General features: G+C 45.2%; 1 protein-coding gene across 5 annotated transcripts in view; it reads right to left on the reverse strand.

The window, feature by feature from the left end:
* LOC106611229 (bromodomain adjacent to zinc finger domain protein 1A) overlaps positions 1-13473 on the reverse strand; it is a 38598-nt gene that overhangs the window by 21336 nt on the left and 3789 nt on the right. For all 5 annotated transcript variants that reach the window (XM_045723601.2, XM_014211219.3, XM_014211220.3 and 2 more), the window contains exons 4-17: positions 8252-8401; positions 7974-8072; positions 7759-7846; positions 5309-5443; positions 5004-5058; positions 4625-4785; positions 4403-4498; positions 3989-4127; positions 3669-3815; positions 3353-3448; positions 3025-3249; positions 2204-2557; positions 1399-1986; positions 958-1121 (exon numbers count right to left, since the gene is read on the reverse strand). In XM_045723601.2, coding sequence (XP_045579557.1) covers positions 958-1121; positions 1399-1986; positions 2204-2557; positions 3025-3249; positions 3353-3448; positions 3669-3815; positions 3989-4127; positions 4403-4498; positions 4625-4785; positions 5004-5058; positions 5309-5443; positions 7759-7846; positions 7974-8072; positions 8252-8401 — 2497 coding nt within the window. The remainder of the gene's footprint in view (positions 1-957; positions 1122-1398; positions 1987-2203; positions 2558-3024; positions 3250-3352; positions 3449-3668; positions 3816-3988; positions 4128-4402; positions 4499-4624; positions 4786-5003; positions 5059-5308; positions 5444-7758; positions 7847-7973; positions 8073-8251; positions 8402-13473) is intronic.

Genomic DNA, 13473 nt, shown 5'->3' on the forward strand with positions numbered 1-13473 from the left:
TTGGTTTTTTGTTGCATTCAGATGCAATTCATGACTCAACATACAGCACTTCTGCATACCAGCTCATTCCTCATCTTACCCAAGTGTAATTACCTAATCATTACTATAAGAATGAACTGATTTGCACTAATGGAAGTCCCTCTGGATAAGATGGTATGCTAAATGACTCAAATGTAAATGTAATGCGGTTGCATCTCAACTTAATTACTATGTGAAATAAAACAAATTATTAATCAGAAAGAGCTATTGCCCAACCAAAGCCTCGACTATTCCCCAGTGTACCCTGGCAGATGTAGTCTAACCTCGACTATTCCCCAGTGTACCCTGGCAGATGTAGTCTAACCTCGACTATTCCCCAGTGTACCCTGGCAGATGTAGTCTAACCTCGACTATTCCCCAGTGTACCCTGGCAGATGTAGTCTAACCTCGACTATTCCCCAGTGTACCCTGGCAGATGTAGTCTAACCTCGACTATTCCCCAGTGTACCCTGGCAGATGTAGTCTAACCTCGACTATTCCCCAGTGTACCCTGGCAGATGTAGTCTAACCTCGACTATTCCCCAGTGTACCCTGGCAGATGTAGTCTAACCTCGACTATTCCCCAGTGTACCCTGGCAGATGTAGTCTAACCTCGACTATTCCCCAGTGTACCCTGGCAGATGTAGTCTAACCTCGACTATTCCCCAGTGTACCCTGGCAGATGTAGTCTAACCTCGACTATTCCCCAGTGTACCCTGGCAGATGTAGTCTAACCTCGACTATTCCCCAGTGTACCCTGGCAGATGTAGTCTAACCTCGACTATTCCCCAGTGTACCCTGGCAGATGTAGTCTAACCTCGACTATTCCCCAGTGTACCCTGGCAGATGTAGTCTAACCTCGACTATTCCCCAGTGTACCCTGGCAGATGTAGTCTAACCTCGACTATTCCCCGTGTACACTGGCAGATGTAGTCTTACCTTGACTTGTCCCAGTGTACCCTGGTAGATGCGGTCCTCTATATCTAGCAGCAGGTCTCTCAGCCTGTTGCCCATGAAGTCCTCAGCAGGAGCCGCTGTGCCCTCTGGGAGAGGAGCAGACTTGGCTGAGACAGCTTTGTTAACACCAGCCTCTGGTTTAATATCTGGAGAGAGAAAAGACAGGCAAAACAGTGAGTATCCCAAACGTCCAGTAGTTTGGGATACTCCACTCTCTCAATACTCCAATCATTCACTCCTGAAGCGATTGTCAGCTGAAGTGCAGTGAGACAAACCAACATAGTCGACTTGATGACAATTGATGTAAAATAATAAAAAAAGTGATTCAAAAATACATTTGATTGATTTGCCATTTGGATCAGGTTGCTCTAGTCTAGCCAGAGGCCTCTCCTCTACAGTCTGGTAGACTGCAGTAGTCAGTACCTGTCTGGTGGTAGCGGTCAGCGGTTGCTGTACCGAGGAGCTGTGCAATACGTTCCTTCTCCTGCACCAGGACCTCCTTCAGGGTGCTCTCCCTGTGACCCCGTGGATTCAGGGCCTCGATCAGTGCCTCCACCTCCTGGGGACTGCTGTAGAAGGCCCAGTGGTTAGGACGGTTCACTGGGGGAGCAGAGCTGCTCTGGACGGGGGCTGGGAAGATGGTTTTGGAGTCAGGGTCTGGGGTCGAGCCTGTCTGGGAGAGGTCCTCTGGTTCTCCGGCCTCGTTCGGAGACACCTCCATCTCCTCAGCCTTGGCTGGCTCCTGTTCAGAGGTCGGTTCCTGGGGTTCCAGCATGTCCTCAGTCAGGCCGAAGTAGTCATCCTCCACGAAGAGGGCAGATGTGGAAGGGAAGAGCCAGTAACGACGGTATAGGCGGTCGCGCCCCAGGGGGAGGATATAAGTGCAGGCTGCAACCTTCTGGATGCGCTCCTGGAGATCCTTCTCCCTCGGCTGCTGCTCAGTGAGCTCTTCTGGGGTCAGGCCTGGGCTCACCTCTTTAGGCTGCATCTCCTTGAGATTGCTGCCCATCACTAAGGGTGAAATCAAAGGGTTGTGTTAGAATGGCAATATGGTACTAACCAGAGGTGAAAATATTTGACGATGCATATAGAACTGGACTACAGAATATAAAACATTTCCATTGCAAAATGTGCATTCTATTGTTATCCGCAACAATTGATCGAGTCACACTATGTGAACGCTTTCTATGATTGCTAGCAGTATGCCAAGAGGACTGAAGGCTATTACTCTTCCTAGTCCTGTTGATCGTCTGCTCCTCCTCGTCTTCGGTCTGATGTTCCTCCTTCAGGCTCTCAGTGCTGGTGTTCATCTCTTCAGTTTTCATGTCGCCGTTTCTTCCTTCCATCAGCTTTTCATGTTTCTCTTTCAATTTCATCTCCTGTTCTTTTAACTTCTCCTCCTTCCTCTTCCGTACTCTGATTGCAGCCTCTTCCCTCTCTCTGCGGTGCTGCTCAGCCTTCAGTTCCCTGAGCTCCTGCTTGGCCTGTCTCTGCTCGTCAGCGCTGTCCTCTATGAAGTCCCTGGTAGACACCAGAGTCAGCAGCTTACCACACAACGCATGGAGGATCTTCAGCTTCTCACCTGGGACAGAACACCAGACAAATTACACTCAATTCGATAAACAGTACTTATTCCCAAGCATGGCTCTGAAGTGCGACAATTTTGGAGTGAGAACTGGAATTCTAATAAAAGCCAGATATGTTGTAATGATTAAGCCTCGCTCTACCGTTGTTTCCAGGAACCCTAGAGAGAGAAAAAAAAAGTTTGCAGTCGTTAACTCTGTGGTGGTACCATTACTACAGCTTAAATGGCATGTTTCTAGACCAAACAGTTCACCAGATATGACCCATATTACTGGGAAACTGGTTTTCTTCCTGTCTAATTGACAGGCCTGATAACTTTACTAGTAGCCTACATCCGAACACTTGGGGGCACAGAAAGAAAAAGAGATAGCAGAACTGAAGAAGCTTCTTTCCTTAAGCAACAACCTGAAGAGGCTGTGTGTGTGTGTGTATATATATATATATATATGCTTGTCTCAGTGTCACCTGGCAGCAGGTCGTAGACAGCAGTGCAGGACAGCCTCTTGAGCAACCCAGGGTTGGCCAGCCTTAGCTCAACACAGGGGTCGTCTGTAGAGCCGAATCCTCCACGTTTCTGGTAGCGGAACTTGGCGTTGGCAGAGTTGCAGTCAGCCCCCGATGCCAGGATGTGCAGCCTCAGGATCTCTGACAGAGTACAGCTGTCCAGGTCCAACTGCTTCAGACTGCAGCCTACAGAGACATGAAGAGTCAGGCTCTCAGTACAAAAGAAAGAAATATGCGAGTAGTTGTATATGAACATTGACTATATTAAAGACTGTCGTCCTTCTCTCACCTTGGTAGAGCTGAGGCCAGGCAGCAGCCAGGGAAGCCACAGCACTGATGGCAGACTGGGTGGGGTCCGCATCATCATCCAGAGCCTCACTCAGATCTAACAAGGAAGATTCACACACTGACAAACTAATATATTTGCAATATGCTAAACTTTGTCATTAGTCAGTCAATTCTACAGCCTGGGTGAAATGTCACCATTGATAACTTTGTATTGCTCACTACCAAAGTATATTTGGTGACCAATCACGATCGGTTAAGTAGACTAAACAGGGTGTTGACAGTAAACAAGTGTTGTCGAGGCCCGTTTCTGTCCCTACCTTTGGCGTCAACCTCAGCCACCTGGTCGCGGGCCACCTCCTCCTGCTCCTCAGCCAGGGCCTGGAAGATGGCCGACAGGAAGAAGAAGAGCAGCTCACAAAGTGGCCCCTCAGGGTCCGACCCCACCAGGGCCTCCTCCAGAACCTCTGGAACACACAGACAAGGCCCAACAGTCAGAAAACTCTTGACAACAAACACTAAACCAGACTGTCACTACTTTCACACAATGAACTATATTCTAATATCAAACATGGGTGATAAACCTAAAGTTGTAGAACAGGTGATTGTATTTTTACAACGTTTTGCCAGTGTTTCTCACCGAGCGTGAGGCCTTCTGGGAACTCGTCCTTGAGGTCAAAGAGCTCTCCGAAGGCTTTGAGGAACTCCAGCACCATGAGAGCATCTCCAAACAGCTCTGCAGGCAGACGGGTCTCCACCGGGACAGGGGCTGGGAGATCCTGGACATGATTCCATATAGGAGAGTCAGAGGCCTAAACATGCTAACTTTACTTACCAACTTAGAGATCCCATTTAGGACAATGTTTCACAACCTTTGTGTCTTAAAACACAAAAGGCTAACATGGTCGCAGATGTGTTTCTGCTGTATAGCCAACTCATATCGAACACAGAAGTCTATACAGCACCAACTTTCTTGTATCAATTAGAAAAAGTAAGCGTTTCAATTACGGAGGATGAGGCCAAACAAAAACTAGCTAAGGTTGGGGCTGCTTACCTTCAGGTCGTCACACTCCATGTCTTCTCTGGGTTTGCTCCAGATCTTTAGTCTCTCTGCATATTTCTTCTTCTCCTCCTTCAGCTTCTCTCTCTCCTGCAATATAGTATAACGATACATACAGTATAATCTATATTAAGTGATCTGAGACGTTGTATGGTGTACAAACGTAAATTAAAAACCCAGCGACCTCGATCAAAAATAACGTTAATCGTAACGTACTTTTTCCTTTTCCACTTTCATGCGTTCTTTCTCGTCTTTCCTCCTCTGCTTCTCCTCTTCAAACATCTTTTTCATCTCTTCCCGCTTCTTTTCTTTGTCCTCCTTCTCTTTCTTTTTGGCCCCCAGGTCATCTTCCCTCTCCCGATTGGCCTTTTCATGTGCTGAACACGACAGATTTATTGTATAAACAAACGCATATTGTTTTAATGCTGTGAAAGTCACCATTCTTGATATATAGATTAAATGTGACAGCCAAACCATGGGATCGTTCGTACATCTTTTGGCACAGACTCATTAGCACTTACATGCTAACAGTGCACTACTTTCTGTACTTACATGATAACAATCTACCAATATCCAACTAATCTACTGCACTCACCCGTAGCCATCATCTCCTCTTTCTGCTGCATCAGACGAAGCTTTTCCTCTGCTGCCTTCAGTAAAGGAAATAAATAATCGAAACGCAATCGTCTCTTAAAATGCTTCACAAGTCATACTGAGCAAATTCATGGTGGAAGTCAAACAAAAGGTTAGTATTACAATATAATAAGATTGTTATGCTTCGCTCAGCGAAGCATAACAAAGGGTGTACATATGGGATGTGTCCCAAATGGCACCCTATTCAGTGTAGGACTTGACCAGGGCCTGTAGGGCCATTTGGGACAACTACATTGCAAACCTCACCTCTCGAGGAGAAGAATCATTCTTGGGCCTGCTCCGCCCTTTAGGAGGAGGACTGAAGACGAACACAGGCGGCTGGTCAGGGAAAAACTGGGAGAAGTGCTGTTCTGCCAACTTGTACTTAGCAACAGTTGATGCCTAAGCATGAAACACATAAGAAACTGATGGCAACAACACTAGCACAAAATGACAGTTACTTGATTCTAGGGCTGACCCAAATTAGTCGACAGGCTGTTGGTTGACAAAGATGTTTTTTTTTTTGTCGTCAAGCAGTAGCGTGCACACACGTCGGGAAGTATTCAGACCCCTAGACTTTTCCCACATTGTTATATTACAGCCTTATTCTTCTCTGCAGATCCTCTCAAGCTGTGTCAGGTTGGATGGGAAGCGTCGCATCACAACTATTTTTCAGGTCTCTCCACATGTTCGATCAGGTTCAAGTCTGGGCTCTGGCTGGGCCACTTAAGGACATTGAGACTTGTCCCGAAGCCAGTCCTGCGTTGTCTTGGCTGTCTGCTTAAGGTCGTTGTCCTGTTAACCTGCTCAGGGCCTCTGACTGGGCTTCAGCAAGGATCTCTCTGTACTTTGCTCCGTTCATCTTTGCCTCAATCGTTCAGTCCCTGCCACTGAAAAACATCCCCACAGCATGATGCTGCCACCACACTCCCCATAGGGATGGTGCCAGGTTTCCTCCAGACGTGATGTTTGGCATTCAGGCCAAAGAGATCAATCTTGGTTTCATCAGAGCAGAGAACCTTGTTTCTCATGGTCAGAGAGCTTTAGGAAGACTCCAAGCAGGCTGTGATGTGCCATTTACTGAGGAGTGGCTTCCATTTGGCCACTACCATAAAGGCCTGATTGGTGGAGTGCTGCAGAGAGATGGTTGTCCTTCTGGAAGGTTCTCCCATCTCCACAGAGGAACTCTGGAGCTCTGTCAGACTGACCACCGGGTTCTTGGTCACCTCCCTGACCAAGGCCCCTTCTCCCCCGATTGCTCAGTTTGGCTGGGCGGCCAGCTCTAGCAAGAGTCTTGGTGGTTCCAAACTTCTTCCATTTAAGAATGATGGAGGCAACGGTGTTCTTAGGGACCTTTCAATGCTGCAGAAATGTTTTATTACCCTTCCGCAGATCTTTACCTCGACACAATCCTGTCTCGGAGCTCTACGGACAATTCCTTCGACCTCATAGCTTGGTTTTTGCTCTGACATGCACTGTCAACTGTGGGACCTTATACAGACAGGTATGTGCCTTTCCAAATCATGTCCAATTAATTGAATTTACCACATGGACTCCAATCAAGTTGCAGAAACATCAAGGATGATCAATGGAAACAGGATGTACCGGAGCTCAATTTCGAGTCTCATAGCAAAGGGTCTGAATACTTGTAAGGTATGTTTATTTTTTTTAATAAAATGTGAACATTTCTAAAAACATGTTTTCGCTTTGTAATTATGGGGTATTGTGTGTAGATTTTAATTTTAGAATAAGGCTGCAATGTAGCAAAATGTGGAAGAAGTCAAGGGGTCTGAGAACTTTCCGAACAAACAGCTGTCTGTCCCAAGCTCACTGGTGCAGGAAACTGAGGGCCCAGAAATTTGATACAATGTTGCAAGTTCACTAGCACCAGCTTCAGGCCTGAGCCAAGTTAATACAAAGTTTCCAGTTCATTGCAGACAGGCCATGCTTAGACAATGTGACTTAATGTTTAATTTGTTAGATTTAATTAGGCTATTTTTACATAGTTGGCAATATTTATTCATTTATTTTATTTAACAAGGCAAGTCAGTTAAGAACAAATTCTTATTTACAATGACGGCCTACCAAGAGGCAAAAGACCTCCTGCGGGGACGGGGGCTGGGATTAAATAGAAGTTACACCTAAAAAGTATAATTTTCTTTTAAGATCTAATTTTTATTAAATCACATGACAATGATTGAGATATGAAGACTTATTATAAATGAAACTGTTCCACAGAAATGTTAATATGAAAAACATAACAGGCACACAGATTGGTAGAATCGGTAAGAAATTGGCATTCCACATGAGAAAGGTTGCCGACTCCTCGTATAGCCTATTATAAGCAACTTCAGGAGAGTAATGACAATGCGAAAGCCAGCAGTAGTTTGAAGAGAATGGTTGGGTCATCTAGATCTCTGGCTCCTTCGAGTAATTTGTGTGTTATTTCATCGAACAGTAAGCTTAAAGCATCAGATAAGCTCAATGCATACAGTGGATTTTTATAAAAATAACACATAGGGTCTGTCTATATGGAAAAATACACATTTACAAATCGATTGGTCGAAAGAACAGACACATTTTGGTTGACCAAGGTTCTCTAGTTGGGGACAGCCCTACTTGATTCAAATGGCCACAAGATCCTTAGAGTTTTTGCTTAAAAAGGAACTCACACCAACGGGCATATTTCATAATACTTTAAAGTTCAATCTTAATACCTTGATCATAACGACTCCGTTCTGTGGTTCACAGTGCTGTTTGAGCAGCAGCTTTAGTCTGTCCCGTGAAAAAGTGTTCTTCTTACGGCTAAAATAAGCGAGCAAGAGACAGGAATAACAGTTAGTGGTTCCATTTAAAAAGTCAGTGGGGATTAACTGTTGAATAATAACAATACAAGCTAACAGAACATTGTTAGTCAGTAGGTCAGTCTCACCTCATCTGACCAGCCTTGGTGAATATGGGAACACTGCCTTCCTTGATGGGCCGTACTTTGTACTTGAACACAGACGGGTTGACAGATTTCTTTTTCTTGCTTTAAACACGAGGGGGGGGGAAACAAAAAGGTATTAATCCATGCTAACAAAGGTACTAAACAGGGGCAAAGACTTGGTGTGCATGTGCAATGGCACCCTAGTCCCTATAAAGTGCACTACTTTTGACCATAGGGATTAGGATGCAGATGCAGCTCTGAATAGCTTGGCTTAGACTGACCCATTGGCCTTTGATTTGGGGCTTTTAGGAGTGTCCTCCTCACTATCACTGATGACGATGAAGTCCCCCTCCATCTGAAGTCTGGCATGCCCATTGACCGGCCCATTGGAATGGTGGGGAGACTGCACATCCAGGATTTCACATAGCTGCCTGTAGGAAATATTCATAACACATTTCAATTGATTGAAAAACACAGCTGCATGGTCAAACCGATGCCTGCATTGGCCGTGCAGCACTTACGGCGATAAGGCCTCTGCAGAAGTCAGGGCATTTATACTTCTTCCACTTCGTGTAGCAGAGCTGTTGTGAAGGAAGTTGTCTAGGAAGTGAGCTTGTTTAAACAGGACCTTACCGCCCCCACCTACCGTCAACCAATCATGTCAATGCGGAGCTATACGGAGCCCTCCGCTGACTTCCAGGTAAAGTGAGCAGTGTGAAGCAGGTGGCTAGGCGGTTATGTTTTAGAGGACGCATGTCTCGACCGTCGCCTCTCCCGAGCCCATTGAGGAGTTGCAATGAGACAACGTCATAACCAGCAATTGGTGAGAAAAATGGGGGCAAAACACATACACCAAATACATTTCAACTCAGTTTCACAATTCCAGACATTTAATCCTTGTAAAAATTCCCCGTTTCAGGTCAGTTAGGATCACCACTTTAAGAACGTGAAATGTCAGAATAAGAGAATTATTTATTTCAGCTTTTATTTCTTTCATCACATTCCCAGTGGGTCAGAGTTTACATACACTCAATTAGTATTTGGTAGCATTGCCTTTAAATTGCTTAACTTGGGTCAAATGTTTCGGGTAGCCTTCCACAAACTTCCTACAATAAGTTGGGTGAATTTTGTCCCATTTCTCCTGACAGAGCTGGTGTAACTGAGTCAGGTTTGTAGGAGGCCTAGGCTTTCAGTTCTGCCCACATTTTCTATGGGATTGAGGTCAGGGCTTTGTGATGGCCACTCCAATACCTTGACTTTGTACCCCTTAAGCCATTTTGCCACAACTTTGGAAGTATGCTTGGGGTCATTGTTCATTTGTAAGACCCATTTGTGACCAAGCTTTAACTTCCTGACTGAATGTCTTGAGAAGTTGCTTCAATATATCCACATAATTTTCCTGTTCATGATGCCATCTATTTTGTGAAGTGCACCAGTCCCTCCTGCAGCAAAGCACCCCCACAACACGATGCTGCCACCCCCGTGCTTCATGGTTGGGATGGTGTTCTTCGGCTTGCAATCCTCCCCATTTTTCCTCCAAACATAAGTTCTATTTTTGTCTCATCGGACATTTCTCCAGAAGTACAATCTTGTCCCCATGTGCAGTTGCAAAACCGTAGCCTGGCTTTTATATGGCGGTTTTAGAGCAGTGGCTTCTTCCTTGCTAAGGGGCCTTGAAGGTTATGTCGATATAGGACTCGTTTTACTGTGGATATAGATACTTTTGTACCTGTTTGCTCCAGCATCTTCACAAGATCCTTTGCTGTTGTTCTGGGATTGATTTGCACTTTTTGCACCAAAGTACATTAATCTCTAGGAAATCGAACACGTCTCCTTCCTGAGCGGTATGATGGCTGCGTGGTCCCATGGTGTTCATGCTTGCGTACTAATGCTTGTACAGATGAACGTGGTACCTTCAGGCATTTGGAAATTGCTCCCAAGGATGAACCAGACTTGTGGAGGTCTACAGAGTTAAGGTAGAGCCTGTTTTTTCATCAATAACTAAGGTACGGCTAGTGCCCAGGTATCATTAACATTTTGAAGCTGAGCCATTTGCTTATGCTCTGCTGCGTAGTACATATCACATGTACATATAGCGTCAGAAGTGCTTCAACCTCTTTAAAAATAAGACTAGAACATTGACTGACTCCACAGGAGAGATAATTTTCCCGAAAATAAAATGTTCCTTGAGTTTAGAGTGATGAAAAGTAGCTGGTTCACAGCTAACTGCTCTCGGTCTCGTCACCGAGCAGAAGTGTTGCTATGGATACTCAAGTCATGCATGGAGTGTATGCAGCGCAGGACAGATGAGCAGCTAATGGAAGTTATTTCTGATGTAGGGCAGAACGGGGGCTTAAATTTCACAGAAGCAAATTGGGCCTAGGTAGGGTAGGGTCTGAACGTCACGAGCATGGGTAGGGCTTAAAATTCATGCCGTGCAAGGCTCTAGGTCCAGTTCATTAACTTGTGTTTACAATGAGATTGAGCAGATTTAGTAACTGTACTTGTAACAATAGTCATAGTAGCAGAATTTAAAGAATGGTCATTGTTGAGGCCCAGACTTAAGAATATTTGTAACAATACATGTTCACACTAATACCTAAACCACTGGCCTACCCCCCCTTCCCTCCGCCCCTCCCTGCTGTGGGTGCATGTTGCTTCTTGTCTGGCATTCTCTCGCTCAGCTGCCTACTGCGAAGCTGTGATAATGTAATGTCTGGGTCAACTCCTTTTGCTGGCACAGCCAATCACAGAGCCTGCCTTAGGTCCATCCACTCAGTCACTACCATTGTGTTATTTTCAAAGTTCAGTTTATGATGGCTGACCGATGTTCTCTTGGAATAAAGAGGGCTCATTTATTTAGATCCATATGCCCAGTGGCTTCTATAATCTAGTAGCCACAGGATTATGACAGTGAGGAGACAGCCTACAGAGGGGAGGTCTGAGACTTAGTGTGGTCCCAGGAAAATAACCTCTCCTTCAACATCAATAAAACCAAGGAGCTGATCGTGGACTACAGGAATAAGAGGGAAGAGCATGCCCCCATCTACCTCGATGCAGCAGACTTGTCAATCTTGAAGAATGTTTCCCAATACCACTTCTGTGCAGCGGCGGTACCCCGGTCCCAAGGACCCTACAATGGCACGTGACATCCACACTACTCAAATCAAAAGGCCAAAGCATATTTTTTGTTGCCTAATAATGCTGGCAGAAGACTACCCTTAGTAGAAATGGTAACTATAGACTTAATGTTATGGGTAACTGGCTGCTCTTCAGTAACTAACAAGAAATTCATTTAAAAATGTACAATCAGGGCACTCGCTAGGATTTTCTGAGAAGGTGGTGCTGACGTAGGCCTAAATGTTATGTAGGGGGGAGGTCCAGAAGGAGTCAGTCAACTTCCATCTCAGGAAGTTGAAGAAATTATTTACAGTACCAGTCAAAAGTTGGGACCCACACTCATTCAAGGATTTCTTTATTTTTACTATTTTCTACATTGTAGAATAGTGAAGTCATCAAATCTATGAAATAACAAATATGGAATCATGTAGTAACCAAAAAAAATTAAGTGTTAGATTCTTTAAAGTAGCCACCCTTTGCCTTGAAGACAGCTTTGGACATTCTTGGCAATCTCTCAACCAGCTTCATGAGGTGTGCCTTGTTTAAAGTTAATTTGTGGCATTTCTTTCCTTCTTAATGCATTTGATCCAATCAGTTGTGTTGTGACAAGGTAGGGTTGGTATACAGAAGATAGCCCTATTTGGTAAAAGACCAAGTTCATATTATGGCAAGAACAGCACAAATAAGCAAAGAAATAACAGTCCATCATTACTTTAAGACATGAAGGTCAGTCAATCTGGAAAATTATGAACTTTGAACGTTTCTTCAAGTGCAGTCACAAAAACCATCAAGAACTATGATGAAACTGGCTCTCATGTGGACCGCAACAGGAAAGGAAGACCCAGAGTTACCTCTGCTGCAGAGGATGAGTTCATTCCAGTTACCAGCCTCAAAAATTGCAGCCTAAATAAATGTAACAGACACATAAATAACAACTCCTTGGAGAAGGCCGCGTGAAATCAGGCCTTCATCGTCGAATTTCTGCAAAGACACCACTATTAAAAGGACACGAATAAGAAGAGACAGCCAATGTGTTTGAAGATGGCGCCGGAGGGGATGGCTGCAGTCTTATCGGCTCTTAACCAACCATGCTGTTTTGTTTGTTTTATCACGTTGTTCGTAACTTGTTTTGTACATAATGTTGCTGCTATGGTCTCTTATGACCGAAAAGAGCTTCTGGACATCAGAACTGCGATTACTCACCTCAAACTGGACGAAGAGTTCCTCAGTGAGTCGGACGGGAGGGAGATACTACAGACACCAGACCAGGCCAAGATCCCCGGCATTCGCTGGAGAAGGAAATTGAGATTTCGCAGAAAAAGATCAGGGTGCCTTGTGAGGATCAGGTGACGAGTGGCTAATCTGCATTTGCCTTCTGTCCTGCTAGCTAACATTTAATCGCTGGAAAATAGATGGGACGAACTGAGAGCACGTATATCCTACCAATGGGACATTAAAAACTGTAATGTCTTATGTTTCACCGAGTCGTGGCTGAACGACGACATTAAGAACATACAGCTGGTGGGTTATACACGCCATCGGCAGGACAGAACACCAGCCTCTGGTAAGACACAGGGCGGGGGTCTATGCATACATGTTAACAACAGCTGGTGCACGATATCTAAAGGAAGTCTTAAGGTTTTGCTCACCTGAGGTAGAGGATCTCATGATAAACTGTAGACCACACAATCTACCCTATAGACCACATAATCTACATACCACCAGACCGATGCTGGCACTAAAACTGCACTCAACGAGCTGTAAACCGCCATAAGCAAACAGGAAAACGCTCATCCAGAGACAGTGCTCCTAACGGCTGGGGACTTTAATGCAGGGAAACTTAAATCATTTTTACCCAATTTCCATCTGCATGTTAAATGTGCAACCAGAGGGGAAAAAAGTTCTAGACCACCTTCACTCCACACACAGAGTGAAAAGTACAAAGCTCTCCCTCGCCCTCCATTTGGCAAATCTGACCATAATCCTCAAAAAGGTTCTACAGCTGCACCATCGAGAGCATCTTGACAGGTTGCATCACTGCCTGGTATGGCAACTGCAAGGGCTCCGACCGCAAGGCACTACAAAGGGTAGTGTGTACGGCTCAGTACATCACTGGGGTCAAGCTTCCTGCCATCCAGGACCTCTACACCAGGCGGTGTCAGAGGAAGGCCCTAAAAATTGTCAAAGACCCCAGCCACCCTAGTCATAGACTGTTCTCTCTGCTACCGCACGGCAAGCAGTACCGGAACGCCAAGTCTAGGTCCAAGAGGCTTCTAAACAGCTTCTACCCCCAAGCCATAAGACTCCTGAACAGCTAATCAAAATGGCAACCCAGACTATTTGCATTGCGACCCCCCCCACCACCTATGCTGCTGCTACTCTG

This window comes from Salmo salar, chromosome 09 (assembly GCF_965601325.2).
Source record: "Salmo salar chromosome 09, fSalSal1, whole genome shotgun sequence".
Classification (NCBI taxonomy): domain Eukaryota; kingdom Metazoa; phylum Chordata; class Actinopteri; order Salmoniformes; family Salmonidae; genus Salmo; species Salmo salar.